Below are 27,749 nucleotides of genomic sequence, written 5' to 3'. Positions count from 1 at the left end.
GCTATAAATATGTTTCTCACGTTCTTCATTATTATTCTTACTTTAAGTATAACACATCTCTATTCACAGAATTCATAAAGCTTCTTTATATGATAATTGGTCTCTCTATTTATGTGGTTTCTCCAATCATATAGGAAACTTGAGAATTGGAAAGACTTCCTTTTTTCTGTAATCCATAGTACTGCTGTTTTCATATCAGGTATCCTCTGTGAATACATGTGCATTATTCTGACTAAGGACAAATAATAAATTAACTAGTCACTGTTAATCTCCTAAACCCTCGCATGGGAAGTGAGAAGTATGATTTCTGTATGCTCCTCTCCACGTGCACACACGATCAACACACTTTCCACAAGACTAAGAGATTTGCTGCTTCCCACACTGTGCAAAACTTCCTTCGAATTCACAAAAAATAATCCTGAGGAATGATTGAAGAGTGATGTTAGAAACTGGCAGAAGTTGGAGACCCAATGCCATTCAAAATGGCAGCAAAGTAACATCCGGGCCAACAAAACTGTGTTTATCACTTATCTCTGGGCCTCGTTGTATGGGAAGTGTTTCTTCAACAAAGACTATATGGAGATGAAGCACACACAGCCTCACAAGGATGGAGAGAAACACTGCTCACCTGTGCTCAGCAACTGGTCATTCCCTACAATTAATATTGATGTTTGTTAATTCTAATATAACCAAAGTCTACCAACACTTCCTATCTCATTTCTGAACACATTTTGTCAGACCATCTCCCAGGACACTACTGTTAATCATTTAAGACCTTAGCCCTATTACTCTAAATCCTTTGAAAACACTTTCTCTTTTTATAACTTTAATTCTGTGCTTACTTCTTTAGCACAGAAATCTTTCCCTTGGTCATTTCAGAGGCCATGTTGACATACGTGGAACCAGTGGGAATGCTGTCGATGGCTTGTTACTGACGTGCAGAGGGCAGCAGAGCCTCAGCCCCACCACCAGACTGCCTGGGCGTGATTCTGGCTCTGCCATTGACTAGCTCTGCCACCTTACCCTCCCCATGCCTGGGTTTTTAATATATAAAAGGGGTTAATAATAGTCTCTACATCATAGGCATATTGTAAGCATTCGATGAGGGATATATGAAAAGCCCTTAGAACAGAGTCTGAGAAACCACTATATAAGTGCTAGCCATTTTTTGGTTGTGATTGAGTAAAATTTCTGGGGTCAAGAAATAACTTTTTGAAAACATGGCTCTTTAAATAATTCAACCTGTTGGTAGAAAAAAAAGAAAAACACCTTGAAAATAATCTGGATGTATCTTTACATCAAGATTCCTAACCATTTCCCCTTATCTAAACGCCTTTTCACATTCTGCAGATCACTTTTATAGATCTGTAGGAATCTGTTAGAACTCACAGATTTCCTAAGCAGATCTCGTTGATAAAGCATCTATTCCAGCACCTCTGTCTGATTCCATTTAGTGAGGAATCCTTTAAATTGGATGGAAAATTTTTGCCACTTCCTTTCTTTATGAAAATATTTCATGAATGATGCCACTTTTAGAGACCACTATATCGGTAGCAATGGCCTTTATTTTTAAAGGAGTCTTCTCACAAGTCTGGCTCCTCATGACAAACGTATGATTTGAAATTATATTCAGGTTGACTTCAACTGGGAGGGAAAAGAAAGCACGGGAGTTAAATTAGGAATTTTTCTTTTTAGAGACATTCTCCCCTCACCCCCGTAAATACACACACACACACACGATCATTTCTCTCCAAGGACTGGGAAAACATTCTTTACCCAAGAGTGAATTCTCTGCATTATGGCAAAAAGTATTTTTTCCATTCCAATGCTATTTGGTGAGTGGGATTAATTTGGTAACAAATCAGTAATAGACAATTTGGCATAACTGAAGTCATTTGTGTGTGTGTGTCCATGTGAAGATAATAAGGGCATCTAGGAACTCAAAATAATGATAAGATCACTTTCACAGATGACCTTTGTCTCTATGGGTCCAAAAATCATGCCAAATAGCACCAGATGCCAAAGAACCATGTGACCCGGGTTAATGCCGTGTTGTTGATATAATGGGCATCTTGTTGCAAACAAGGAGTTGAAAGTGGCAGAGGGCACGTGAAAATAAACATTTCCCAGGACTAAAAGTTGCAGTGTTTAGCATCTATGAAACACTGGGGATCAAAAGGTGGAAGTCAAACTTGATAACTATCTACAACATTAACCTCATCATCAGCAACAGTGAGACCTATACTTAGTGGTTATCACTGGGTGGTGAGGCTCAATGGTTTTCTCTTTCTCTTCCTTTTATATTTTTAAATTGACTTTGATTATATGAATATTTATATATTATATAAAAGTATATGTTCCATATACTTTCTTTAATGAACATATATTACTAGGTTAATAAGGAAATAGTAAGACTTACATCCTTTCCCAACTATTCGCCAGAACCATCCAGTGTATTTTATAAAGACAGCTGAAATAAACTGAACTAAGCCAATTAGTGAAAGAAATCAGACAAGGCATTTGGCAATATCGGGCTGTCCTCCAGGAAGGCCGGCTCCCGAGCATCCTTCTTGGAGAAGTCGCTATAGGGGGGCCTGGCCCTCAGCTCTGTGCTGTTACAAGCGTCCATGTTTTCAGTGCACGGATTTATATCTATCTCTCAGGAATGGCTGCACCTTAGCCAAACTCATAAGAATTGATATGTAACTGAGAGGGGTAATTTGTTAATTTTTGATGAGAAATAGAACAGGCCAGTTGACCAGAGTGCTCACGTTAATGAACCAGTTAAGCTAAATTGTAATCAGAAGGTACCTGCTGAGCTGGACGGATGGAGTTAAGGGAGTGAGAGGTGGAATTCAAACAGGGACGCCCACCCTGGTGGGCAGCTGGCTTGAATCGCCCCCACACAGCGAGGACAGCTTTTCCTCTGGCGAGTGCGGGTGGACACTGCCTGTATTTTGCCTCTCTGGGCTTCTCTCGTCTGTGTATTGACCTCTCTGTTCACTCGGTCTTCTTGAAAAGGATTCAACACAACAGGTCAGATTTCTATCTCCTACAAAATAATCATGACCGAGTTCCCTCCCTGGACTGAGCTCTCGGCACTGCCAGGTTCTCCAGCCACATAATTTCAGATGAACACTTGGACCTCGCCCACAGGGACGACGGCAATCAGTGCCATTGGATTTCACTAACTCTTCAAGGATAACAACCTTTCCCCCTTTTCCTCAGGGGGGGATGGGGGGATGGTTGCTTTTAAGCTCGTGTATGCTCAACGCACATAAGAAAGAATTTTAACGCAAAACCAAGAAAATACACTCATGTAATCTTTGTCTTTCCAAAGTCATATGATGACTCTGACAACCCTTTGAGCATCTTGAGCTGTCACCTTTAGCTCCATTTTAGGAACAAGGAGACGAAGGTCAGGGCCCAAGGTCACTAGGAGGGCATGTCAGCAGGAGAGCCCAGCTCCACGACCTTCAACCCAGGTTCAGCAAGATCATCTCCACCGAGAGGCACAGCTCTCTCCTCCTCATAGCACAGAAACCCTCAGGGTGACTTTCTACCAAGAAAGTTCACTTCACTACTTCCAAGCCACCAAGAGCCTCTCTTCCAGGCTGTTCATGTTATCTTGATAGTTGATGGGCTGTTTTGTTTGACAAGTTGGGACGGTACACAGTGGCCTGGAGCTGTGGTCCCTGAGGGGTGGTCTGAGACCATTAGTGACACACAGAGTCCTCTAGTATTGTCCCATTTGGCCTCTTAGAATATTTACATTTAATATGTAATGATGTATAATTCTATTTTGATGGGGTCAATTATTTGCTTCAGGTATCTCTTGTTTGTCATATCAAAACAGGAAAACAGCACCAGTGTTAACTGTTACTCTCCTTTTGATGTCAAACAGAATACAAACTGCAGTGGTGTCTCACGAGGTCACTGTTCCCAGACAGGATGCGCAGACACACGCAGCTAGTAGAGGCACCAAAGTCACCACCCCCAGCTTATCCAAGAATGCTGATCACTGGGTCATCCCACCTCACAACTATTCAATGCAGTCCTCACTAAGTGCTTCAACGTGCAGTCAGCACTAGGAGGGAAAAACCCACATAAAATGAACGGGGTGGCACTCAGTTCACAATCTGGCCAGCGTCTCTTGTTAGACTGAAATGCAGTGGGAAGCCATGTCACAAAGAGAGCATTACGCGTGGAGCTGAAATCATGGCCAACCACTAGCTGGGTGACCCTGAGCAGGTTACTTCAACCGTGCGTCTCAGTTTTCTCATCTCTGAAGTGGGGATGTGACCCACATCCCATCATTGTTAGGAGTATAAAGTAAGTTAAGATACATTAAAGTCTCAGTATCAAACACATAGTAAGTGCTCACTCAATGCCTACAATGCATTTGTGTGTTTATTCACTCATTCACTCCTTCATAAATGAAATAAGGAGATAGGAGAGTATAAAGAAATTTGGGCCTATGCTGGAGCTGAAATGACAGGGTTTTTAAAGACATGCATAGAGGCACAGAGATGTCAAAAACATGGAAGGTGGAGTAAGGGTGTGGTCCTGCCTGGAGCAATGGGTGTGTGCTGGGAAGGAAGATTTGGATGAAATGGTATGGAGGGCGCGTGGATAGACCCCCAGAAGCTGGATGGTGTTGAGATGTCATGTAGCCAGCAGCAGAGAATTACCATGGCTTCTGGAGCGGGGAGAGAAGTAAAGAAAAGGTACTGAGGCCAGCCCTTGTGGGCTCCACTGGAAGGAGACAGATCCGAGGCCGAGGTAGCAGCTGACCCGGCAAAGGATGCGAAGACACTCACTGGGTCACTGGGGTGGTGGCCTCGTTCATGGGTCTCCCCACAGGGCGTTTGCAGTTAGCGTCAGTTCTGGCTGAGGAATCCTAGTTCTGCTACCACCCATCATTAAATGCGGGGCTCACATCAGCCCTGGATGTGGACTTTTTTCCTCCGTTAAGAAATGTCACCTTCCACTCAAGGTTGTGCTGTTTGTGGGGGAGCTGGGGGAAGTGTTTGTTAGCACACTCTGAAAGCCACTCCAAGCATTTCAAAAGGTCAACAGAGATTTACATCAGGGCCACAATGTGGTGAATCAGAGTTAAGATGTACAGAGATGTAAAAAACTTGACCTTTGCATTAGTAATTAGGAACTGGTTGTCCAAACTTCTCTGTCTATGAAAAAGGTTAACTGCCTCAAGGGTTCTAGTGCTCCAACCCTCCCCCAGCAGTGTGGGCTCCTTCATCCACCTTGTGGGATGCAGAAAAGGCAGAGCTCCAGGCTGAGGTTAGGTTATTTTCCAGTCCAGACAGGCAGAAGCATTAGCTTTATGTGGCTTCTTCTTAATCTGGGCACCGTGGCCACGGCAGTATGTTGACCTCGCTCCTGAGGATCTGACAGCGTGGCACACGGTGCGGCTGACTGCACTGAGTCCTGGGGCACCAGACAGCCTCACCTGAACAACAACTGTGTCATCTCCTCTGAAGACTGTGTCTTGGGTTCTGGCCCTTGCCTTGGAATTGGGCCTTCTCAGTGAGGAAATGCCACAGCTTATATTCTTTTGTACTACCCATTGTTAGTAGTTCCAGAAATACTTATTAGTGAAATATACAGCCTGGATTGGCCGTACTTTGCAAACCAGTCTCCTCCCAGTGAAGGCCAACACTGCCTGCCTGTCTTCTTCATCATGTTGTAGTCAAGATGCAATCAAAGAAGGGATACGAAAGTCTACAAAAGCCTAAAATGCCCTCCCCGCAAAAGCCGCTTCATGGCCTTTGCTAGTGCTGCAAACCGAATGTCAGAAGACAGCCACGCCACTGTCCAGCTGTGGAAGGCTCTGTGCTCTCCCTTTAAGCCTTGAGGCAGCAGACAGACCCAGTGCAGGGCCAAGTCGCCCGGACATGCACGTTTTTGGATCTGGTCCTTCCTTGGTCCTTCCTCCAAGACGGGTGATTCTTGAAAAGAAATCCCTCCTCCAAAATCTGGCCAAGAAGCAAGGGATGCTCGAGGGACTGGAGCTTTCTTACCTGCTCCTGAGGTTTATACCCAGGGCTACACATGAACCGCCTCTTCGGGAAGTTTCTGCTCTGTCTCCCGTCTCTTATTTCCTATTTGGCCTGCCACTTACTTCCCCAACTAACCTGTCATTTAGAGAGTGCTCCAAAGAGAATAACTGTGGGGCCGAGAAACACGCAGTCAGGTTAGAGTGCTCCGCTTGAGTGCTCGCATCGGGACAGGGAGAGGAGACCCAGCCGGGGCTTGAGCCCTGGGATAGGAACCTGTGCAGCAAATGCTGCCAGCCATGTGCAGGGGTGGGGGAGGGACAGGGGGTCAAAAACCCCAGCCTGACAGGGTATTGAGTTACAAAGGGGGCCGGGGTCTAAACAGTACAGCCACAGTCACTTAGGATCATGATTCGCCAGTTTCTTATCAAGTTACACATACATTTACTGTACGACCCCGCAATTCTACGTCTAGGTATCTATTGAGGAGAAGTGAAAACATATGCCCACATGAAATCTGTATGCAAACGTTCACAGCAGTTTTATCCAGAAATGTCCCAAGCTGGAAACAACTCAACTGTCAAATGGTGAACGCATAAACAAATTATGGTATATCCGTGCAACGGACCACTCCTCAGCAGTCAAAAGGAGCTACAGACACAAGCAATAACATGGGTGAAACTTGAAGGCAGTTATGCTAACGAAGAAGCCAGCCACTCAAGACAAGGTGAGTGTGACTCCATTTATAAGACGTTCTAGAAAAGGCAAAACCATAGCGACGGACGCCAGCCAATGATTGCCTGGGACAACCACGGGGTGGAGGAGGGGCATGGTGGAATATTTTGGGGTGATGGAAATGTTCTCTATCTTGGTTTGTGGAGGTGCTTCTGTGATTGCACCCGCTAGTCAAAACTTATTATTTAAAAAGCATGAATTTTATTATAAGTAAATTATGCTGCAATGAGCTGTAATTTCTTTGACGTGGCTGGTGCATGCTTGTCCCTCCACCAGCCTCCCTGCCCCACGGTCTAGACGGCTGCCCCTCCCAGTCCCTGGGTGGCTGCTTTCCTGGTCAAGGCTTCCCTCGACGTTCAGTCTAAGCCAACGTCCCCAGTGCAAATAATTCAGGGGGTTTTGTGTCCAGCCCTCTGTAGGGACAGTCTGGAGCACGGAGAAGAGGTGAAGGTGATGTAAAAACAAAACAACATAGATGAGTCAGCAAGGGATACAAGTGGCCCTTCCACTGTCCATCCCGCGGCTAGCACAGTCCTGGCACGTGCTGGGGGCTCCATTATTCTGTAGCCGGAATGGACGCACAGAACACTGCAAACGTCAGGCAGGCTCAGCCATGCAGGGGTGTTAGCCAAATGCACTAGGGCATTTCTCTTTAGAAAAAGGTCTAGGAACAAGAAGAGAGCTGACATCAGGGATGGAGACAAGTCCTTCTCAGGTGATTGGCTCTCAGGCCCAATTGAAAGGGCTTAACATACGTACCTCTAATTTTGGGTGACTTATCAGCCCTGTGATTCTTCAACAGAAGCTCGTGTGCAGTGCAGAGCCCCAAATGCACAAATCAGAGGAGGCGACTGCATGCCGATCCCACTAGGTGGAGCCCAAGTCAAGCTCCAGTTCGGGCAGGCCCAGACAGGAGAAAAAGAAGCCTCTCTCTGGGGGTGAATTCAGGTGACAACAGAGCAGGCTCTCCCTCATCTCCTTGGTGCAGACTTCAATACTATGGAGGCTTTACTGAGTGTCACTAAATAAATCTCCAAGAACACTGTTAATCTGAGACCTGCCACTATTTCTCTGAGGCTGTGAGAGGACAAGGAAGCTAATGTTTCAGGGGAAAATTTTGTCACTTGTTTCCAGAGACAGAAGACTTGTTTCTCAGCTCCAACTACAATCCCGGGCATCAGTCAGGGGTGACAGCCAGTGAAGGAGGGGGCAGGGCCAGTCGACCGCAGACCCAAGCTAAAATCACCTGAGTAACTTCAAAAACTCTATCACTTGTTTCGGAGTGGGGCCCAGGCATGCATCTGCTTATCAGTCAACAGTGCTTAATTACTTAATTAATTTCCTCCAACCATCAATTGACACCTACGGAATACCTACTGTGTCGGGAATAATTCAAGGGATATGAACGTGCACTTTAGGACCAGTGAGGAGCCTGACAAAATGAGGAATCATGCACACTTTCACTTCCTTTTCAAATGAATTTATTTGTTTGAGAATCTGTTAGACGTGCTAGGAGAGTCCTTGAGGACAGCAAATGATTCAATGGGACAGAATGGTTGGAACCGGCTCTTTTGCGTGTGGCTGATGGCTTTTCTCCCGCTGCCTAACCTAGACCTGTCGTTGGAGACCTTCAGGTGGGAAAGAGCGCGCCATCTGCAGTGCAACGTCTGCCACGGGTTTCCTTGTGCAGTCATGTCACATCCTGTGCAACAGCCACCAGGGTCACGGACACGGTCCAAGCCCCTCCCAGTGAAACCCCTCTCTCTGATGCCTCAGAATGCAGGAGAGCAAGGAGTCCGGCAGCAAATACACATTGAAAACATTTCTAAACATTCTGCTCAGAAAAATTATACATCTACAACAAGGCAACTAGCAATTTAATGCAAGAACAAATTACAGTGTGAAATGAGAAGCGTGCTTACTCGAGGAACTCGGGTAGCTGGAGGCGGATTTTTGGAGGAAGGGGTTTTGACATTGGGGCTTGAAGGATCAGAAGGATTTGGATACAAGATGCACAGTGAGCAGCAAGTGTCTGGAGTATGTGTAGGGGTGGGGTGAGGTGAAGAATGGATTGAGCAAAGTTGTGGACGCCCAGAAGCATGTCTGTTTGGGAGCAGCAATTGGACATCGTTGATGTGTCATTCACAGAAGCAGGACTGGCACGTATAAGGCATCACATGCATCTTCCTTCCCTCCTTCACTGCAGGCAAAACTCATCGATGAGGGCGTTCTTCCCCACAGAGCCGGACACGGCTTTACACTACTTCACAACTCAGAGCTCCAGGAAGCCATTACAATTGATCAGAGTTGGCACTGAGGATGAAATTTATTTTCTGTCTCAAATGTAGGGAAATTGTGGGGAAGGGTGATTAATAAGATTTGGCCATATATGGTCGATGGTTGCACCATGAATAGAGTCTGTAGTGCTTTCCACACATCAAAGTAGGTACTTAAATGCCCCATCTCATTATTCTATAGTATTTCATATAATCTTTACATGAAACCTATGAGTCAGGCATTTTATTTCCATTATACAGAGAGTAATTGTGTCCAGAGAAGCAACTTTTCCATGCTTACATAGGTAGAGAGGCTGACAGGGAATTTCTTCACAGATCCACTTGACTCTAAAGTCCATGTTCTTTTGGTAATGTCTGCCAAGAGTTTGGACTTCAGAGGGAGAAAGGGTGAGAAGGAAGGAGGCCTAGAGGGGAAGGGAGAAGAAGGAGCCGCAGCTGAGACCAAGTCCCACATGTCGATCTCTGAGCTGTCCACAGTCCTGAAAATGTGTGACCACAAATAACAGTAGGCTTCTCCTCACCCAGGGCCAGGGTGCAGACACATAAAGCGCCATTTTAAGACTATCTCTTTCTTCTACATTTTGGCTTCAGATTGGTACTTCCCCAGGGTGTACAAACAATCCTATTCATGCAGCTCTGGCAGCTGTGAAGGTAGCTTGCTCTGCAAAGCCAAAGTGTGTCTGTGTGGAAGGTCCAGCAGCAGGGTCCCTGAGGATTCATGTGAAAAGAAATGGCTGGGAAGGAAATGTGGTAAGCCACAGAGGTGCCGACACTGGCGCTGCCCTTGTGAACTCACTACTTTGAATCTTCTCATTGCACCAGGCTCAACTCACAATGGGACACAGGCTGCCAAAGATTTCATTAGAGGGACATGGGATATAAACACTTGAAATCTGTCTTCATTTTCCAAGAGTACAGCAGCTACCCATGATCACAATTAGTGTGGTTCCTGCATTGACTGAGTACTCCCACATTCCATGACTTCATTACTCCCCACCAGGCCTCCTAATTGAATCCATGCTCCTAATCTTCCCTTTCCTTCAGTCTACTCTATACACAAGCATAAAACTAATTGAAGCCTGCCATTTTTCATCACAGCTCTCTTCTGCTCAAAGTGTTCAGTGTGTTCTTATTGTAAGGACCCAGCACACCGGGGTGGTGTTTAGGTCCTCTACACTCCAGGCTCATCCTAAAACTCACCCAACCCTTTCTCTATCCATGCAGAATCCCATGTGAACACCTCTGCTCCAGCCTGGCCTGGTACCCCACTAATTCCAGGAAGATGCTGGCTCATTGCAAAGGTCAAGCCTGCTTAATGATTTACCCAACCTGGAATAGCTCCTCTCTGTCTCCATCTTTAAAAAAAAAAGAAGACAGAAAACCACTTACTTACCTATAAGGCTCAGCTCAAGTCAGACTCCCTTTATGAGATCCTTTTATGACATCCCTGATGCCCACAACTCTCTCTTCTTTTGTGTTCAGTGTTTAAAATATTCATTTGGGGCACTTAATTATATATTGTTATATAAGTCCGTGTCTTTCCTTTTCAACAGGATTTTGAACTTCTTAAGGATAGCAATCACGGTTTTGTTGTTCAATACAGCATTTCAATATATATTTGTTGACCTATGTTGTCTTTTCTGCTTCCATTGGAGGCAAAACAAGAATGCCTTAAAAGTTAATTGCATTAGGTCAGATTGAGATGAGATAAAAAAGAATTTATCAAGCATTGAGAATTGTAGATAGTTGAGGCTTTAGACATCTCTTTGAAGAGAGAAATTAAAATCACATGGGGATTATAATTACCTGAGTGTCACAGAACAAACCTTAGCTTTGAAAAATTACTAAAGGGAATTTTATTACTGTAGGGATATATCATTCTTCTCCTTATAACAGAAAGGATTTGAGCTGACTAGAAAGTAAAGTCTGATAATACTTAATTATGAGACTACAAACGTATATTGGGTACTTTCTACAACATTAAGAAATAACATTCCCAAGCTCTCACTAGAAGCAAAGTTCTCTGCTGTGCATTTGGCATGTATCATTCCAATTAATTCTTTTAAATTTTTTCCCCCCCAAAGCCCCAGTAGATAGTTGTACGTCATAGCTGCACATCCTCCTAGTTGCTGCATGTGGGATGCGGCCTCAGCATGGCCAGAGAAGCGGTGCGTCGGTGCGCGCCTGGGATCTGAACCCGGGCCGCCAGCAGCGGAGCGCGTGCACTTAACCACTAAGCCACAGGGCCGGCCCCCAATTAATTCTTATAATGTGCCTATGAGGTAGACACTTTTTTTTTTTTTTTTTTTTTTTTTTTTTGTGAGGAGATCAGCCCTGAGCTAACATCCGCCAATCCTCCTCTTTTTTTGCTGAGGAAGACGGCCCTGGACTAACATCTGTGCCTATCTTCCTCCACTTTATATGGGACGCCGCCACAGCATGGCTTACCAAGCAGTGCGTCGGTGCGCGCCCGGGATCCGAACCAGCGAACCCCGGGCCGCCGCAGCGGAGCGCGCGCACTTAACCGCTTGCGCCACCGGGCCGGCCCTGAGGTAGACACTTTTACTATCATTTTTTTAAAACTATGAGAACTAACTAACATCTGTAGAAGTACAGCAACTCTCAAGGTCACACACAAAAATCAGTGGCAGCCTGGGGTCAAATCCAAGTCTATGTGACTACACAGCTTAAGTTCTTAACTCCTGCATCACGACGGTAGGCAAGGCGCTGGGTGCTGTGTGTCTATTATCAGCCTAGATACCTATTTTCTAAATAAATGGACTGCTCCTCTGCATCCCAGCCTATAAAGCTAGAGAGTAATTCTGGGCAGAAGGAATCTATGTCTCAGTTTATTATTTTCACAGACATAGAACGTGACTTCATAAGTCAACCAGAATTTCAAAGGAATACAATTTTTGTACAATTTTGTTTGGTGCCCGAAAAATACCAGTAAATATGCAAAGTCAGGCAACAATATCCACAGAAAATGGCCTGGCATGTAAACAAAAATACCTATGAACACTTCTCAGTTTCTGTTCTATTATTACTCTGTTTGCCAAACCCTAAAATGCCAACGCTACCTAATTAAGGGGTATGCCAAATTTTTCTTAAAATTGATATCCATTATGGAAGGATTGATTTTCTCTAGCCCATATGATTTTCAGAATGATCCTAATAGATATGGGAAATTATAATCATATAGAAATATGATTTTTTTTAAAAACACTCAAGTTGAAGGGAAAACTAATTCAAGAAAAAAGTCATGTCAGGAAAATGTCACGAAGCAGTCATGTCTACAAAAAACTTCTATGAAAACACACAGTGGACCCTTAATAGAGAACATTTAGCTGCCTATAATCTCTATTACAAAGGATTACCTTATTTTGTTGAAATTCTGATATAAAAACTTAGTGAAACATTTTATGTTAAAAATAACTAGCTTTAATTCTGGTTTAATAAACACATTTGTAGAAAAGATTCATGTCTTTTAAGAATACCTTTTTTGAAAATTTAGTATGTGAAAGTCAAACAAACCTACCCTTAGGCTGTAGATCTTTGAATAGATGAAAATTCAGCTGTCTTGGGATTCTCATTATAACTCCAGCCATTACAGCCAAAAGGATTCTACCTGGCTCCAGCTACAGAGGCCACAACTGTAGGAGGAAGCTAAAGCAGGGGACAGGAGGGCTTCTTTCTGGCTCGTGAGAGAGACAGAAAAGAGGGTATTTCTGTTGTTAGTGAGGTGGAGTTGATTCTGACTCCTAGAGACCCTGTGCACAGCAGAGCAGAACCCTGCCCTGTCTTTTTGCACAATCCTCTCACCTTCCAGCGCCGTATCAGACATGCTCCGCTGCTATTCATAGGGTGTTGATGGCCAATTTTTTCGTAAGTGGGTGGCCAGGTCCTTCTTCTTAGTCTGTCTTGGAAGCTCTGCTGAAACCTGTCCACCACGGGTGACTCTGCTGGTATTTGAAATACCAGTGGCACAGCTTTCAGCATCACAGCAACATGCAGCCGCCACAGTATGACAACTGACAGCCAGGTGGTGTGGTTCCCTGATTGGGAAATCTTAACCACTAGACCGCCAAGGTTGGCTAAAAGAGGATATACCCTCCCCAAATTCTTCTGCCATTGGCAAAAAGGAAGGAAACCAGAACTCAGACCGCATTGAAAAATTAATTCAGCCATTCTCTGTGACTCATTGGAAAGCCTGAAGCTAATAAAAAAAATCAAGTTATAAATGACAAATAATCCCATCCTGCAGGTTGAATGGTCTCTGGTATGAAGTGAAGAATTTAGGGGAGAGAGTGATGAAAGGAGAGGTGAGAATTTGTGAAAAAGATATAAATCTGTGTCTTCAGAAGTATTAAGAAAAGCTTAGTTTTTTTGTACTATGAGTAATGTAAATTTAAATTTTTAACAGAGCCTTATTTTTATTTTAAAAGACAACTGTGCTTTCTTCTCTACCCCAAACCCACCTATAGCATAAGCCTTAAAAGGCGGGACTGTGTTCTCCTCCTGCCTGCTGGGGGAGAATTTGCACCACTGACTATGCGAGAAGTCAGTAAGCTCCTTCCGGAGGTTGAAGTTGCAAAAACTCAAGGCCTAAGGGTTCCTCCAGTTCAGAAATCCACTGTCTCATTGACACAAATATTTTGACAATATTGGAAATTAATTAATTGATTCATTTTCCATAAACAATCTCATGACAGAGAAGAGTTGGGTGATTGAGTAACGCCATTTTGGGAGATGCTGTGCCAGTTTACACGGTGATGGGCTGGGCCATAGACTTCCTCACCCACCAGAGGTCATTTCCAGTAAATGTAACACGTGACCTGCTACATCTTTCAATCATACAAGAGTTCTCAGAACAGAAAGAAATTAGCACCACTAAAAATCTGATATTTATGGCTATAACATAACGCAAGGGGACTGTTTTAATAGGATGGGGCTCGGAGTCAGCCAGGCTTGCGCTGGGATTGCGGCCCTACTGTATATGAGTTATGTGATGTTGGGCAGTTAGTTAACCTCTCAGAGCTCCCTCTGTGAAATGGGGGTAAGAATGCTTTTCTTGCAGGGCTGTTGTGCTGGGGTAAATGTGCATGAATGTCAACCAATAAACGATGGCAATTATTACTATGATTATTTTAAAAATTCCAAAAGCAGCTCATTATATGTTGGCATCCTCTATGGGGGGATTATCATCATCACCATGAGCACTGAAACTAAGTCTTCAACACAGACCCCCTCATCCTTAGGTTTGCAGCTAGGCTGGCAAACTCTTGTGCCAGGTTCTCAGAATCTATTCTCCTTGTTCTGACTGGTGCGGTAAAATGTGAGTGCAGGGTGTTAGGCGTAAAATGCTTTTAGAGTTTTGAGTTTACAAATTTATGGAAGGTGGAATAAAATATCCATCACCTACAATAAATTCTATTGTTCCCGGGGGGGTAGATAAATCTCAAGGCATAATTACGCTCCTGCCTGCCGTGACCTTTGAAGATGCATATCTGCTTGAAAAATAATAGAATAATTCCTCCCTAGTGAAAAACATTCAAGTTTCTATTTGAAATATGCTTTAAATAAAACAATGCCTATGGATACTTTATTTATACTACCGTGGGTCGTCTTCAGTTTCGTTGGGCTTGATTTTCCTAATAGTCTAAGAGAAACTATTAATCACATTTTGCTGCATATCTACACGCATCTTTCATTTATCTGAAGTCCTAAGGAAATGATTTTCCCCATGTTTGTTTTCCAAGAATATGACCATATTCTATCTAAACTCAGTAGAAAATGGACAGTGGCCGTTGCATACATTCGTGCTGTGATTAACGCTCTGCTATGAAACAATATTTTTTAGCAACTCCTGCTGTTTGTTTAAATTTGCTTGGGAAAATTAGGATGGCTCCCCCTAAATATTCACAGGAACCTACACAACATTGCCAGCAGCACAATCCAATTTCTTTGAACATTTCCTAAGCACCAAACCTTTTCAAAATACTGTGAAAGAAATCATGGAAGGTATGAAGGAGAAGGAGGAGGTGAGGAACAAGAAGGCTGGGGGGAGCTGTTACAGGAGGATGGGGGAGGGGAGGAAATAATGAGGAAGAAGGAGGAGGAGGGACGAGAAAGAAAGAATAAAAATGAAAACAACGAAAAGCCATCCTTGCCCCAGGTTCCTGGTTCTGTAACTGTTTTTCTGTGTGTCCAGCTCAACCAATGGCTTCGCCCAACCATAACCATGTCTTACTGCCTTTGGAATCCACAGAAGAGCTACTGACACTGCACCCCCATGTTGTGTGAGCACATCTACCCAGCACTGAAAACCCTACAAAATCATGCTCGTTCTCATGACTTTCCTTCCCACACACACTTTTGGGTCCCAAATCATGCATTTTTGAGAGACCGGGTGAGCTTAGAGGTGCCACCCTCCCTATTATGTATATAACCAGGAACCCTCCTGGGAGTCCTTGGTGGCCCGAGACAGGGCTGCACCTGGTTGCAAAGCACAGTTCAAGGGAAAAATACTTGCTCTGCAGGACCTAGAGGGTAAGTCTGGGGAACCAGAGCAAGAGGTGGGCGGAGTTGTTCTAGAAGGGGAGCTTCACAAATGGGCAAGTGCTGGACTCAACCGACCCCCTGACCCTTGGTGTGGTGACCTAGGGAAGAGTCACAGAGGTCCCACAATATCAGGACCCTTTGCTGCCAAAAGTCAAAATGCCCCGTTTCCTGCACAAAGAATTAAGCAACTAGTCAGTGTTCCAGGCTTCGCTTTGGTCTGCAGATTTCTAATTAAGAAAATGAAAGAACAGTCTTACCCATGAGGAATTTTGCTCAGGACATAATATCCAGTATAGGAGTGTTGATATATCTGAAACAGACAAAAAAAAAAAAAAAAAGAAGAAGAAAAGCGAGCATTGAGACAAAGGCTGTGACTATGATATTTTTCAAATCCCTGTGAATCCTAATAAGCATCAGTGGACCAAAAGTAGTTAATCAGGAGACCTGGAGGCAAAGCCTTTTATTTACTTAGGAAGTTAATTTGCATATCCTGTTTATTTTATTTCCGTCATTTGCACATGGTTTACAGGGCAGCCAAGAGGCTTGATGTCATCTCCGTGGCTACCTGGTTTGTGATTAGATCAGGGGCATAGATTTCCAGCTCCACTAAATGTAGCACAGAACTAACGAGGACACTGTGGTCATCAGAGGCTGTCAGACAGTCAGCTAGACCCAGTGGGACAGTAAGACCCTTGTACTGCAGGAGTTTCCTGTAAATTATGGCAGATTCCATTGTGTATCTTCAGTGAGTGGCAATACTGAAGCCAAGATAGGCTTAAATGGGCAAAGTCCTGTCCCTCTGTACAATTTGATGTGCGCCTTTTAGTTTCAGAGAGTGGTTAATAAACTAAGAACTCACTGCAAGAGGGGAGCGTGCTTTCAAAACTAAGGTAACAAACAAAACAAAACAGTATTTCTAAACTCCTATAACCCCCAAATCTCAGGTGTACCTTTTAAACTCCTGAGCCAGGAGATTACTTCCCAACCCATAAACGCAATGAATAGAACTCGAGTGACACCCAAAAGAAGGGAGAGCATGGCAGTTCGCGAAATCTTGGCATCTTTCATCTCCAGCTTTCTGGATCAAGACCCTCCTCGGCGTATGGAATGTGATGGGTTACTCTGTAGGGTTGAAGTGAGAACCCTGTTTCACTTCCCTTTCCTTTACCTATGAAACTTCTGAGAGCTGGCACCCTGTGTGGGTAAATGTTCAGTAACTGGCATTTCAAACCACCTTTCTAAAGACAATAGGTGAGGGGCGTGCAGGGCAAGGAAGATAGATCTAACGTAAAGCGTGTGCAAGAGAGGAATGCACTTGGGGGACTCATGATGGAAATGAGCCTTCAAAAGAAAACAGGTAGGATTTTGCTAATATCATGGACTTCCTGCTTAGTCTGGGCCCCTGAATTAACTTCTAGAAAATCACAGTGGATTAGAGTTATTTGGAGGAAAAGAACCCAGATATAAAAATAAGCAAGAGCACTTAAGTTCCAATAATTTTGCGCTTCCTGAGAACCTGACATTCCTGAACCAGAAATATGGGGCCTGGGGTGGCCTACTGTAGGGCAGTGGATGGGCATCTGACTCAGAAATTAGTCCTGAAGTTGTGAAGAAATAGCCACTAAGGAACAAAATCATGAGGAGAACTTCACGGAGCTGCCACGGCCGTCTAATAAGAAACCCATGAGCCTACCTCAGTTCATTATTCCTGAAGTGATGGGGACACTGCTCCCCCAGGAGAAGAAAGAAGGGCCTGTGTACCACCTCCCGCGTCCTAAGTAGATTACTGCTCAGAGAGAGCCCATCAGAGGACCTGCACTTGGACTAAACAGGGCCTCTGAGCTGGACTGGCTTCCTCCGATGCAAGGGCAGAGGGAAGATGGATCCGCCTCATTTCTCCACGTTATGGTATATGGTGCTATGTTGTACAGTGTTTCTAAATTCTCCTTCCAAAAGTACCTTTTCATACTATTTATCTCACTTTATTTTCACAGTAACCCCAGGCAGGCAAAAGATTACCTTTGTTTCTTAAGATAGGCAACTGACGTACCTCAAGGGCAGAGGAGGAGGGAGGAAAGACAATGGGGAGAGGGAGTAGAGGCAAAAAGAAGGAGGGGTGAGGAGTGAGGGGTGGTGCCTAATCTGTATCCTTGAGTGTTGGCATACTTAGTGACTCAAATGAAGGGAACATGGCAGAAATGATGGCGTTAGACTTCTGACACCAGGTTATAAAAGGTACTCTGGCTTCCTTCTTGCTCTCTTTCAGATCACTGGCTCTGGAGGAAGACAGCCACCATGTTGTGAGGACACTCAAGCAGCAGGTCCACGTGGTGAGGGGTCCAGGTTCCACCCCGTTAGATCACCAATAGCCAGCAAGGAACTGAGGCCTCTTGCCACCAGCCACATGAGGGAGCTTGGAAGTGGGTTCTTCATTCCCAGTCAAGCCTTCAGATGGTGCAGCCCTGGATGACACCTGGATGGCAACCTCATGAGAGACCCTGAGCCAGAGCCACTCAGACAAGATGGTCCTAAATTCCTGACCCACAGTCACGGCAAGATAATAAATGTTGGTTGTCTTAAGCCACTAAGTTTTGGGTAGTTTCTTACACAGCAATATGTAAATCATATATCTGGTTTAAATCCAGAGAAAAAGATAATTATTAAATCAGATGTGGATAGAACTCTTCTGAGTTACTGGGTTCCCTCCCTATAAACTTCCAGCAACTTCTAAAAGAAACAGACAAACAAAGTCCTTATAAAAACAGTGTCAGTAGAAAAGAGGTGAGGGGCTGGGGATGACCACTCCCCCAACCAAAACCCTCAGAGGAAGCCTTTGAAATGACTGCGCAGAACAGTTCAAAGCACTGGAGATGATGATGATGTGGAGGCTGATGAAACTAATGGTGACAGTGGCTAGCATTTATGGAGCTCGTACTACATATTAGGTAGTATGCCAACTCCTTAGCATACATGAACTCATTCAGTCTCATTGAGGTAGGCATTATTATCCCCCCCTTTTTTTTTTGTGAGGAAGATCAGCCCTGAGCTAACATCCATGCCAATCCTCCTCATTTTGCTGAGGAAGACTGGCCCTGGGCTAACATTTGTGCCCATCTTCCTCCACTTTTATATGGGATGCTGCCACAGCATGGCTTAACAAGCGGTGCATTGATGCGTGCCCGGGGTTCTGGACCCGGGCTGCCAGCAGCCGAGTGTGTGCACTCAACTGCTATGCCACGGGGCTGGCCCCTATTATTCCATTTTTAATATAGGAAAATTGAATCTTAAGGAATTTAAGTCAAACCCAAGCAAGACTTGATCTGAGGTCTGTCTCTCTCTAAACACTACATTGGAGATAGCCTGAACAAAGAGTGTATTTCTTAACTCAAGTTATAAGTCCAAGTTGGTTGCTGTCAGCTGAAAAATCCAGGATACCAACAGATACAATAAATAAGCCAAGTAAAGACACGTACTGTCTTTCTTGGTTGAAGGGCTATTTCTTTAATCCATCTGGAAACAGTGATTTCAATTCATTCCCTGGTTATGCCATTCACAAACAGACACCTAGACTTACATCTTCGCACACCTCTTTAAACATACTGCTAAGTGACTCTGAAATTCAGCTCCGTGAATATCTTCCAAGTGGAACCAATGAGAAAAAGGAAGACCAAATTAACATAACCTTCTAAGGACAATGGTAAGAAGATGAGAGAACTATCTATGTTCATTTTTATGCCTGTACTTTGAGGCAAAAAGGAAAAAACAGCATGTATGGATGGGAAATGTAATCAAATATCTTGAAAACTGAATCACTAATTAGAAAGATTCAAACAAAAATGAGAGTCAAGAAGTAGAGGCAGACAAAAGTCTGAGATGCTGGATCTTCCAAGTCTGTATGTGAAAGAAGCCTCCAGAGTAAACTGTTAATGCAAATGGAAAACCTTGAAAATGGAAGTGCAATTATGACTCAAGAGTTATTCTCAAAAAAGTGGGGAAGAGGGAGGAAGAGGAGACGATTTTCTCATTGCTCCAAGATGAAGCAATCAAATACCATTCTCTTCCACAAAATCTCCCCTCAACTGGAGCCAAAGGACCTGAGGCACAAAGGAAACAACTCCTTCAAGAGCACAGATTCTAAGAGTTTGCTTTTACACAAGGCTTTATCGTGAAGGATGTGAAAAAAGCTCCATCTCACTGAAAGAATTTGTTCCTTAGAGAGAGAAAAGCTTTCTGCTCTTTCTGTTTTTTGTAGTCTCTATTTATCTGTTGTATTTATGTTTCCTTCTTTAAAATAGACTTTAAATCCTTCTGATCATGGAAAAAGAGGACAAAGTTGGAAGTTAGACTGCATCCAGTTATTTTTCTAAGAGCGCCCTTCTAGAAGTTCATGAATATGAGTTACTTTGGTTTCTTCCTAAACCATCAAATTTCCCTTGGAAAATGAATACATGAAAACTTGCTACCCAAAACACCATTCACAAGATGAGAAAACAACTTCAGTAAATTATTTTTTTAATATATCATGCAAAATAGTTGATATTGGCATTCAATAATTGGGGGAAAAACAGTCAGTCAAGTGTTTGTCCTGGGCTAAGTTCATGTTTGGTCGGCTTCTTACATTTCTGAAATGTCCCTCTGCTCACAGCTTTCTTTCTTATCCTCTCTCCTCCATCACTCCCACTGAACCACATTTTTTATTTCTCTACGGCCTTTCCTACCTCAGCCCCATCCCGCAGATTCATGCAGCCTCACTTTACATCCTCTTCCTCCAGGAAATCATCCGCTCTTGTAGTTTTAAATCATTATTACCTAAATATTGGTAACACTCACAGGTCTAGCTCCTCATCTGTAGACCAGTACACCAGACTTCCACCTAGACATCTCCATCTCATGCCTCTCGGGCACCAAAAACTCAACATTCTCCAAAATAAACTCTTCAACAACTCTTAAAACCTAGTTCTTCTTTGATATTTCCTATTTCAGTTAGTGGCTCCATCATCCACTCAGTAAACTGAGCTGAAAACCTAATTTTCCTTGACGCCATCCTTCGCCTCCTTCCTCTTTCTATTCCAATTCAATGTATCCTCAAATAGTGCTGAAATAACTTCTTAAGTCCTTCTCAAATCCATCACCCACTCTTCATCCCCATAGCCAGTGCCTGACTTCAGACCTCCTCTCCATCCTTCCTCTCCTACAGAAAGAAGCTACCATATTCCTTTCCAAAACCAATCCTGAGGTCTCGACCCCATTCCCTTTTGCTTCCGGTTGAACTTTATCAACTCTTCCAGCACAAAATCCCCTGTCTTATATTTTTCACCACTCTCTCTGCCTTCATTGTTCCTTCTCCCAAATCTTTAGAATATGACTCAAATTTCCTGCATTAAAAAAAATATCCCTGCCATATTCGCCTTGAACTCTTCCTTCTTTTTAACTATCATGTCACTTCATAAGAAAAGTTTACACTGCTTCACTTTCTATTCACTTCTAACCCACTGCAATATACTCCCAATATTCTCAAACTTCAATCTCCAAGTGATTTTCCGGCTGCCATATATAACGCCGTCTTTTTAATTTCCAGTCTGCTCAATCTCTCCGCAGTATGAGATGACAGTGATAGGAATCCTTCTCCTTTCTTCATTCCATGACAGGTCACTGTCCTCATTCTTCTCCCTTCCTCCTTCCAGCCTCTTTGCTTTTCTTTTCTGTGGCTGAAGACCCCTTGATTGGATGCAGGCACCAACCCGCCATCCTTGGAGGTCTTTTCTTGCTGGTCTACACCCGTGGTCTGGCAGATCCCATTCATTTCTGCTTTTTTACATGGCTTCTTACTGAATTCACATTTTTATGCTTGACCTATCTTCTGAGTTCTAGGATCATATTTTTAGGTTGTGCTGGGCCTTTCTGCATGGATGGTTTTACCCAAAACTTGTACCCCAAATTCAATATTTTGAAAACAAAATAAACTGTTTTCCCACTAAAGAATTCTATCTTCTGTTCTTCCATTTAGCTGGTCTCTCAGTAGAAAAACATTGGAATTAGCTTCAACCATTCCTGTTCCTTACCTTCCTTATGTCCATGTACAATTGGTTTCCAAGTCTCACTGGACATTGTAACTTTGGAACATTCCTTACATTCCTACCATGTGTCTACTCCCAGGAACACTGCCCTGGTTTGGGATGCCTGAGTGATCCCAGGACCTTCCAGTTTACTGGCCAGCTTTCCGCCAGGGCTCCTCTTCCTCCTTCCCATTGCCACCAGAGCTCCCTTCTTAACAATGTGCCAAATTGGGTGTAGGGGTGGGGGGTTGGAGCAGATTTGGAGGAGGACACAACTACCGCTGTGTAGCTACTACCGCTATTACGTGGTTTTAGAGTAAGCATGCCTTTGATTCTCAGCCTGCTACTCGCTTGATGGGTGAACTTGGGCAAATTACTCAACCTCTCCTACATAAATAGAGGTAAGAGCTATGAGTATTCACTCAGGAAATTTAAACCCTGCGAAAGGAATAAAGAATGCTTTTGTTTAAATTTTGAGGAGAATTACATGATCTAGCTACTAGCATTGTACAGAATCCTTGAAATTCTTTCCTCTTTATTCCTTTGGGCTCTAGGAAAACAGGAATCTCACTGAGAAGAGCAGAATTGGAGCCGACCTATTTCGAGGGATGGTAGAGGTGAGAAAACCTCTGAGATTGCTGCCTTTTGGACTGGGTGCCTGGTCAGCACAATCACTCTATTCATTAGAGTGTCCCAGTAATGGGATGGAGAGTCCCCTGAAGTGCTGAGCTCCCCAGCACTGAGGGAATCCAAGTAGAGGCTAGAGAGCTGTTGTGAGGGATTCTCTGGAATGGGTGTGCACATTACCAAGCAGATCGCTCCAGGGGACACTCACTATCCCTTCCTTATTTGACCCTATATTCTATTCATAGAGGAAATGAAACATATCAGAGGGTGTAGATGAGCTCAGAGTAAGATTCTCCCAAGCTAGGCTCAAGGACACCATGGCTGGCACATGTGGTTAAAGAAATAAGACACGGTAACGTGAACAGAGAAAGACTAAGACAGGAAAAAGACAGATCAGGCAGGGAAAAGAAAGGGAAATTTGGAAATCAGATGGGAAAAAAAGAAAAAGAAGGAAAATTATCTGCACGAGATGTCAGGGATAATGAGTGAAGAAAAATACAAACCTGAAGGAGAGAAATAAAAACTCTAAAGAGAAGCTGGAAAATGTGAGATTTCTTGGCTTTAAAGTTGGAGAAAATAAAGTATTTACTCAGAGGATCTGTCTCCTCACAATTTTAAAGGCTTTGATACCAAAAGAGAAGGAAATTCCGTTAGGTTCTAGCTGGCATGGTGATTACCTGGTTCTGCTGGGAATTAGCTCAGTGGCCAGTCTCCTAGGAGAGAGAAAGCAATCTGCCTGCAAAATTCAAGCCAAGGTTTCGTGGACCATGACAGACACTTCCTGAAGGTAATGCCCTGTAAATGTTCCTTTTGTCCCCTCAGAACCTTTTTAAAAACAGCTTTACTGAAGTGTAATTGATATACAAAGCACAGCACACATTTAATGTGCACAATTTGATGAGTTTGGACGTATGCAAACATCTGTGATACCATCATCACAATCAAGGTAACAGACACCCAACATCTCCCAAAGTTACCTTGTGTCCCTGATAACCTTTAAGAGGGCAGTGAAGACCAAACCATTAAGTCTGAACCCCAGGTACCCCCCTTTCAGTCGATATGGGGAGAGGTGAGGTGAGGAAACATACGCCCCATTTTTTCAAAAATACTTCATAAATTGCCACATTTATAAGGTGTGTTCCTAAGTCTTGGTCTTGACACATTCTTCTAAAAACTCTGCACTCCTGGTTTTAGTAGTTAATTCCAGCCATTATCATGATCTCCCCAATCACTCAGCAGCTGCTGTGCTTCTGGGAAGCCCTTGAAGACTCGCTCTGTGGAATGACTAATTATCAGGTGGGTCTACAGTGCAGAGGAGACTCCCTCAAATATTCCACCTAGGTCCTTCTTTGAATAATTAAAATCAATAAGCACATCTTCAATAATGTGGCTGAGACAAGAGCTAACCAGTTTGTAAGATCTTTCTGGGAAGAGATGATGACTATCTTGTCTAGAAACTCTTTCCCTTAACATTTGGACAAATGGGTCCAGTTGAGGGTGGCACTTTTTTCTGGGAGTAAAACCAATAAGCCAAAATACCCTAGAGAAGATGACCAGGTTGGCTAGAGTCTGGAAAGGAAGCCACCTGAGACACACCTGGAGCAACAGCAGGTGGCCTGCCCAGAAGAGAGAAGACTAAGGGGAGATGGAGAGGTGTCTTTAAGGTTTTAGAGAGCTCCTGGAGAAAGTGTGAGCAGGCCTGTTCTCATTTGCTCCAAGGGTAGGAATAATGTGGACAAGTACACATTATAAGGAAATAGATTTCAGACCAATGATGCTAACTTTTGGTAATTAAAGCTATCTGACGATGAAAAGGCTTACTGGCCCCTTTTAATAAAAGTATGGAAACCGAATTTGCTGGATCATCAAGGAGAACCCAGAGAGTGATGAGATTAAACCTGGTGACCATTAAAATTCCTTTCCATTCAGAGAATTCCTCAAGTCCCCACTGAGGATCGTGCCCCTCTGCCTTCCCCTCTCTCTGCCCTGGCTCGGTGCATAGGTTTAACTGCGTCTCGGTATATGCCCTAGCTGCCTAAACCTGGATCACTGAGTTCAAGTATTAGCATGTCAGATTTGACAAGCTCCTGACAGTGACAGAAGTTATTTATGTCCCTCTCACACGCGGAATCCACACTCCTCCTTTCCTAAGATCCTGCAGAAATCTCACGTCATGGCAGAGTCAGTCTCTGCTTGGTTTTTAATCTCCTGTTTCATTAACGTCTTTCAGTGGGCACAATCCAATGACCCAAGATCTTGCTGAAATATCCACTTCCTGCCTGGTCTCTGTCCCTGCTCTTATCGCTCATGGTCCAGTGAATTATAAGTCTTGATGTTGAAGTTGAACGATGATGGAAAATTTCCTGAATGAATCAGTCCTTCTTAGTGAGGCGTCTTCTCTCAAGCAGAAGGTCACGGTCACCCCTACCTTCTAATGACTGTGTTTGGCACACATTTCCGTACACCCTGCCAATTTATTTTATAGCATTTTCATGAAGTTAAATCTCTTGCTGTAATGACTTAAAAAGAAACATTTTCTAGAGGAGCTCAAATGACTAGGTACAAATTGAAATATTTAGTAGAAAGTAAAGATGTTTAGCTCCTGTGATATAAGATGAATATTAGGAAATGGCTCTATATAAACTAAATGTTCTTCATTTTCCCCCTGGTTGCACGCCTTTCCTTCCCCACTATATGGAACTTACAATTTACTGTGACAATCTAGGCAAGAGTTAAAATGTGGGAGACATATAGTTGTCAGTTTCAAAATATAAAAGTAATTTTCAAATCCTCAGGATTAAGTATTTATATCTCAACTCCTTCCTTCCTCCTGGAATAACTGGTCTTCCAAAAAACTTTCTGGAAGTAGAGAGTAGAGATGGTGATTTCCTCTTGAACCCATTGTGTCTTCAAATGTCTTCTTCTGCTCTCCATACCACACCCAACCCTAAGATACTTTAATTCATTCTTTTGTGACCAATCCCCATTCATCTAACTTATTAAGAGAGTGTTTCTTTCATCCTCTGTGTCCTTCACGTATAATGCTCTTCAGTGATGAGTTACTATGCAAACATCTGAATATAAAAACAATATGACTAAAAACAAGGATGCATGTAAATAAAGTAAACGTCTCATATTTCAGAGATGAACACGAAAAGTTCAGTTGTGATTCTAATCATGTTTCCAAATACCCATTCCAAGAGCATCTCTGACATCCAGAAATAGCTGAGTGATTTTTTCTATCATATCCTCCAGTCTTCACTTGGACATTTCAATTCAAGTAGCACGTCCATGTGTCTCAGGCTCATCTTCTGGAAACAAATGAAATCAGTTGTAGTGTTGCTAGGAAGAAATTCAGAGGAAGCGATCCATGAGAACTTCCTTCCTAACTAATTTCAAGGACACACACCAGTGTGCCCCGACTTCTTCCTGAGCTCTGTCACATCCCTGTCCTCTAGTTGGCCAGCCACTAAGAAACAGATGCCTGATTTTCATGTTAGTCCTGGGAGCGACTTCCTCCTTCACCGACTTTTCTATTTTGTTGTCTTGCCAGGCCTTTCTGACTCATTCCTGATTTTGCTTGAGAACATAACATTTTCTTTTTTCTTGCTGTTTACTGTCTTCTTTTTCTTGCCTGCATACACTACCTGTAGGCCCAGCCTTGTGGAGATGCAAGATAAAAATAAATTAAACTTCCTTACATTGTGTAAGTCTTTAGAATTTACAAAACATTTTTCTATATTCTTTAACTTGAGCCTCACAACACCTGCTCCTGTGGCTGGAGCAGCTTCCCCTTGCTCATCTTTTAAAATAAGAAACAGAGGCTCAGAAATGCAAACTGATTGGTATAAGGTCACACAATGTCGAAGGAAGCGAACTGGGAGGTTAATGTCTTTCCACGTGTAGCTTAAAATTGTTTTCACTATAACATGCTGGCAAGAAAGCTTCTTCTACCCTAAACCACATTTTCTTTACCAGCCAGAAATACTACTGATAGATCCATTTTCAAGAGAACAATATTAAAACGAAACTAACTCTGAGAAGATTAGCAATAGAGCCACAGTTAGCTAACCCACTGAAAAGGATTAGTTTTCAGCCAATTGAAATCAAGTCCTCAGAGAATGGCACAGACTCCAAAATAGGTCCTGGGGGACAGGGCGAAACATGGAAAGAAAGGAGGACAAGTGAGAGAGGCGACGGGAAGCACAGTATGCTGACCGTCAGCCACCGCAGGGCTGGGCTGTCTGCACTACACGCCTTGCAGAGTTCCTGTTCATAGCAGCTCACGGGCTTCTGCGCGGCCTCTCCTAGCACACTGAGCGACCCTGACCCCTGGTCTCTCATGACGCTGAAGGTCAAGCACATTGCACTCACTTCCAAGAACAGACAAAGAAGATGGTGCACGAACATCTTGTTCTCTTCTCCGATTGATGGGCACTGATGGAATGGCACTTAATTATAATAATATAGAGAGAAAAACACCCACATGCCCCTCCTTTATAAGAAGGGATATTGGAAATATCTATACATTTTCAGGCACACAGGCTGTGTCTAAACCAGGCCTCCACCAAAGGCCAGTAATCAGAACTCTGGTCAACTCCTCCTCCCTCTCCCCATTCCTCCCCCTCCTCCCTCTCTTCCCACCTCCTCCTCTCCTCCTCTTCCTCACCCTCCTCCTCATCTTTCCTTTTTGTTTTTCTTTAAATCTTTGTGTTTGTGTGTGTGACCACATGATGCTCAGTAGCTGGTTCTTTGATTTTTGACAAGTCAGTTCCATTCTACTGACATTCAAATTTATATTTCCAATCCTTAATGTTTTGTCACCTGCTTAACATCTCCACCTGGATGCTCTGCCCCACTTGTACGTCTAAGGGCCAGTACTCATCTATCCTCAGTCTTGCCCCTGAATTTCCCATTTACGTGGGCAGCAGGAACCCTCCTGTGGTCGCTCATGTAGGAGTGAGGTTTGGACCCTTATTCTCCATCCCAGGGCTGACCACTCACCAGGATGATCCCTCTGTCACTGAAGCTTTCACTTTCCCTTCCTTTTGACTCCCTCTGAAAAGAACCCAGTACAGGCCCCTTCTCTCAATAGCTTTCTAAATTGTTGCCATCTGTCCGACATATTCTTATACATCACTTCCTTTCATCTTCACTTGGACTTCGGCAAGTCCCCTTGGCCTCTCGAGTCATGCTCAGACTCTTTAACGGGACGCTCAAAACCTCCCTACTGGACCTCAGTCTGCCTGTCTTTCCAGTTTTAGCTGCTACTGCTCGGCTCTCTAGAAGTGGCTCCCTTGGCCAGTTCTCTTCATCTGCCCTCTGCTTCCTTTAGGTCAAGCTCTCTGCTTTACCTGGAATGCATCACCTTCTTCTGTGCCTGTCTACATCCAACCCATCCTTTAAGGTCTAGCTAAACGCTCCTCCTCTAGAAAGTGTGTTTATATCCCAGAAAT

At 43.6% G+C, this 27,749-nt stretch overlaps 1 protein-coding gene across 2 annotated transcripts in view; it reads right to left on the bottom strand.

Annotated features, from left to right (window-relative positions):
• Positions 1 to 27,749, bottom strand: part of DPP6 (dipeptidyl peptidase like 6) — a 517,278-nt gene that overhangs the window by 205,538 nt on the left and 283,991 nt on the right. The window contains exon 6 of one of the 2 annotated variants that reach the window (XM_058533884.1): positions 15,868 to 15,920. The exons of the other annotated variant lie outside the window; for it this stretch is intronic. Coding sequence (XP_058389867.1) covers positions 15,868 to 15,920 — 53 coding nt within the window. The remainder of the gene's footprint in view (positions 1 to 15,867; positions 15,921 to 27,749) is intronic. 2 annotated transcript variants of the gene reach the window in all.

This window comes from Diceros bicornis, chromosome 3, assembly GCF_020826845.1.
Source record: "Diceros bicornis minor isolate mBicDic1 chromosome 3, mDicBic1.mat.cur, whole genome shotgun sequence".
NCBI lineage: Eukaryota > Metazoa > Chordata > Mammalia > Perissodactyla > Rhinocerotidae > Diceros > Diceros bicornis.
The sequence above is the reverse complement of the archived record's forward strand: the minus strand, read 5'-3'. Positions and strand labels throughout refer to the sequence as shown.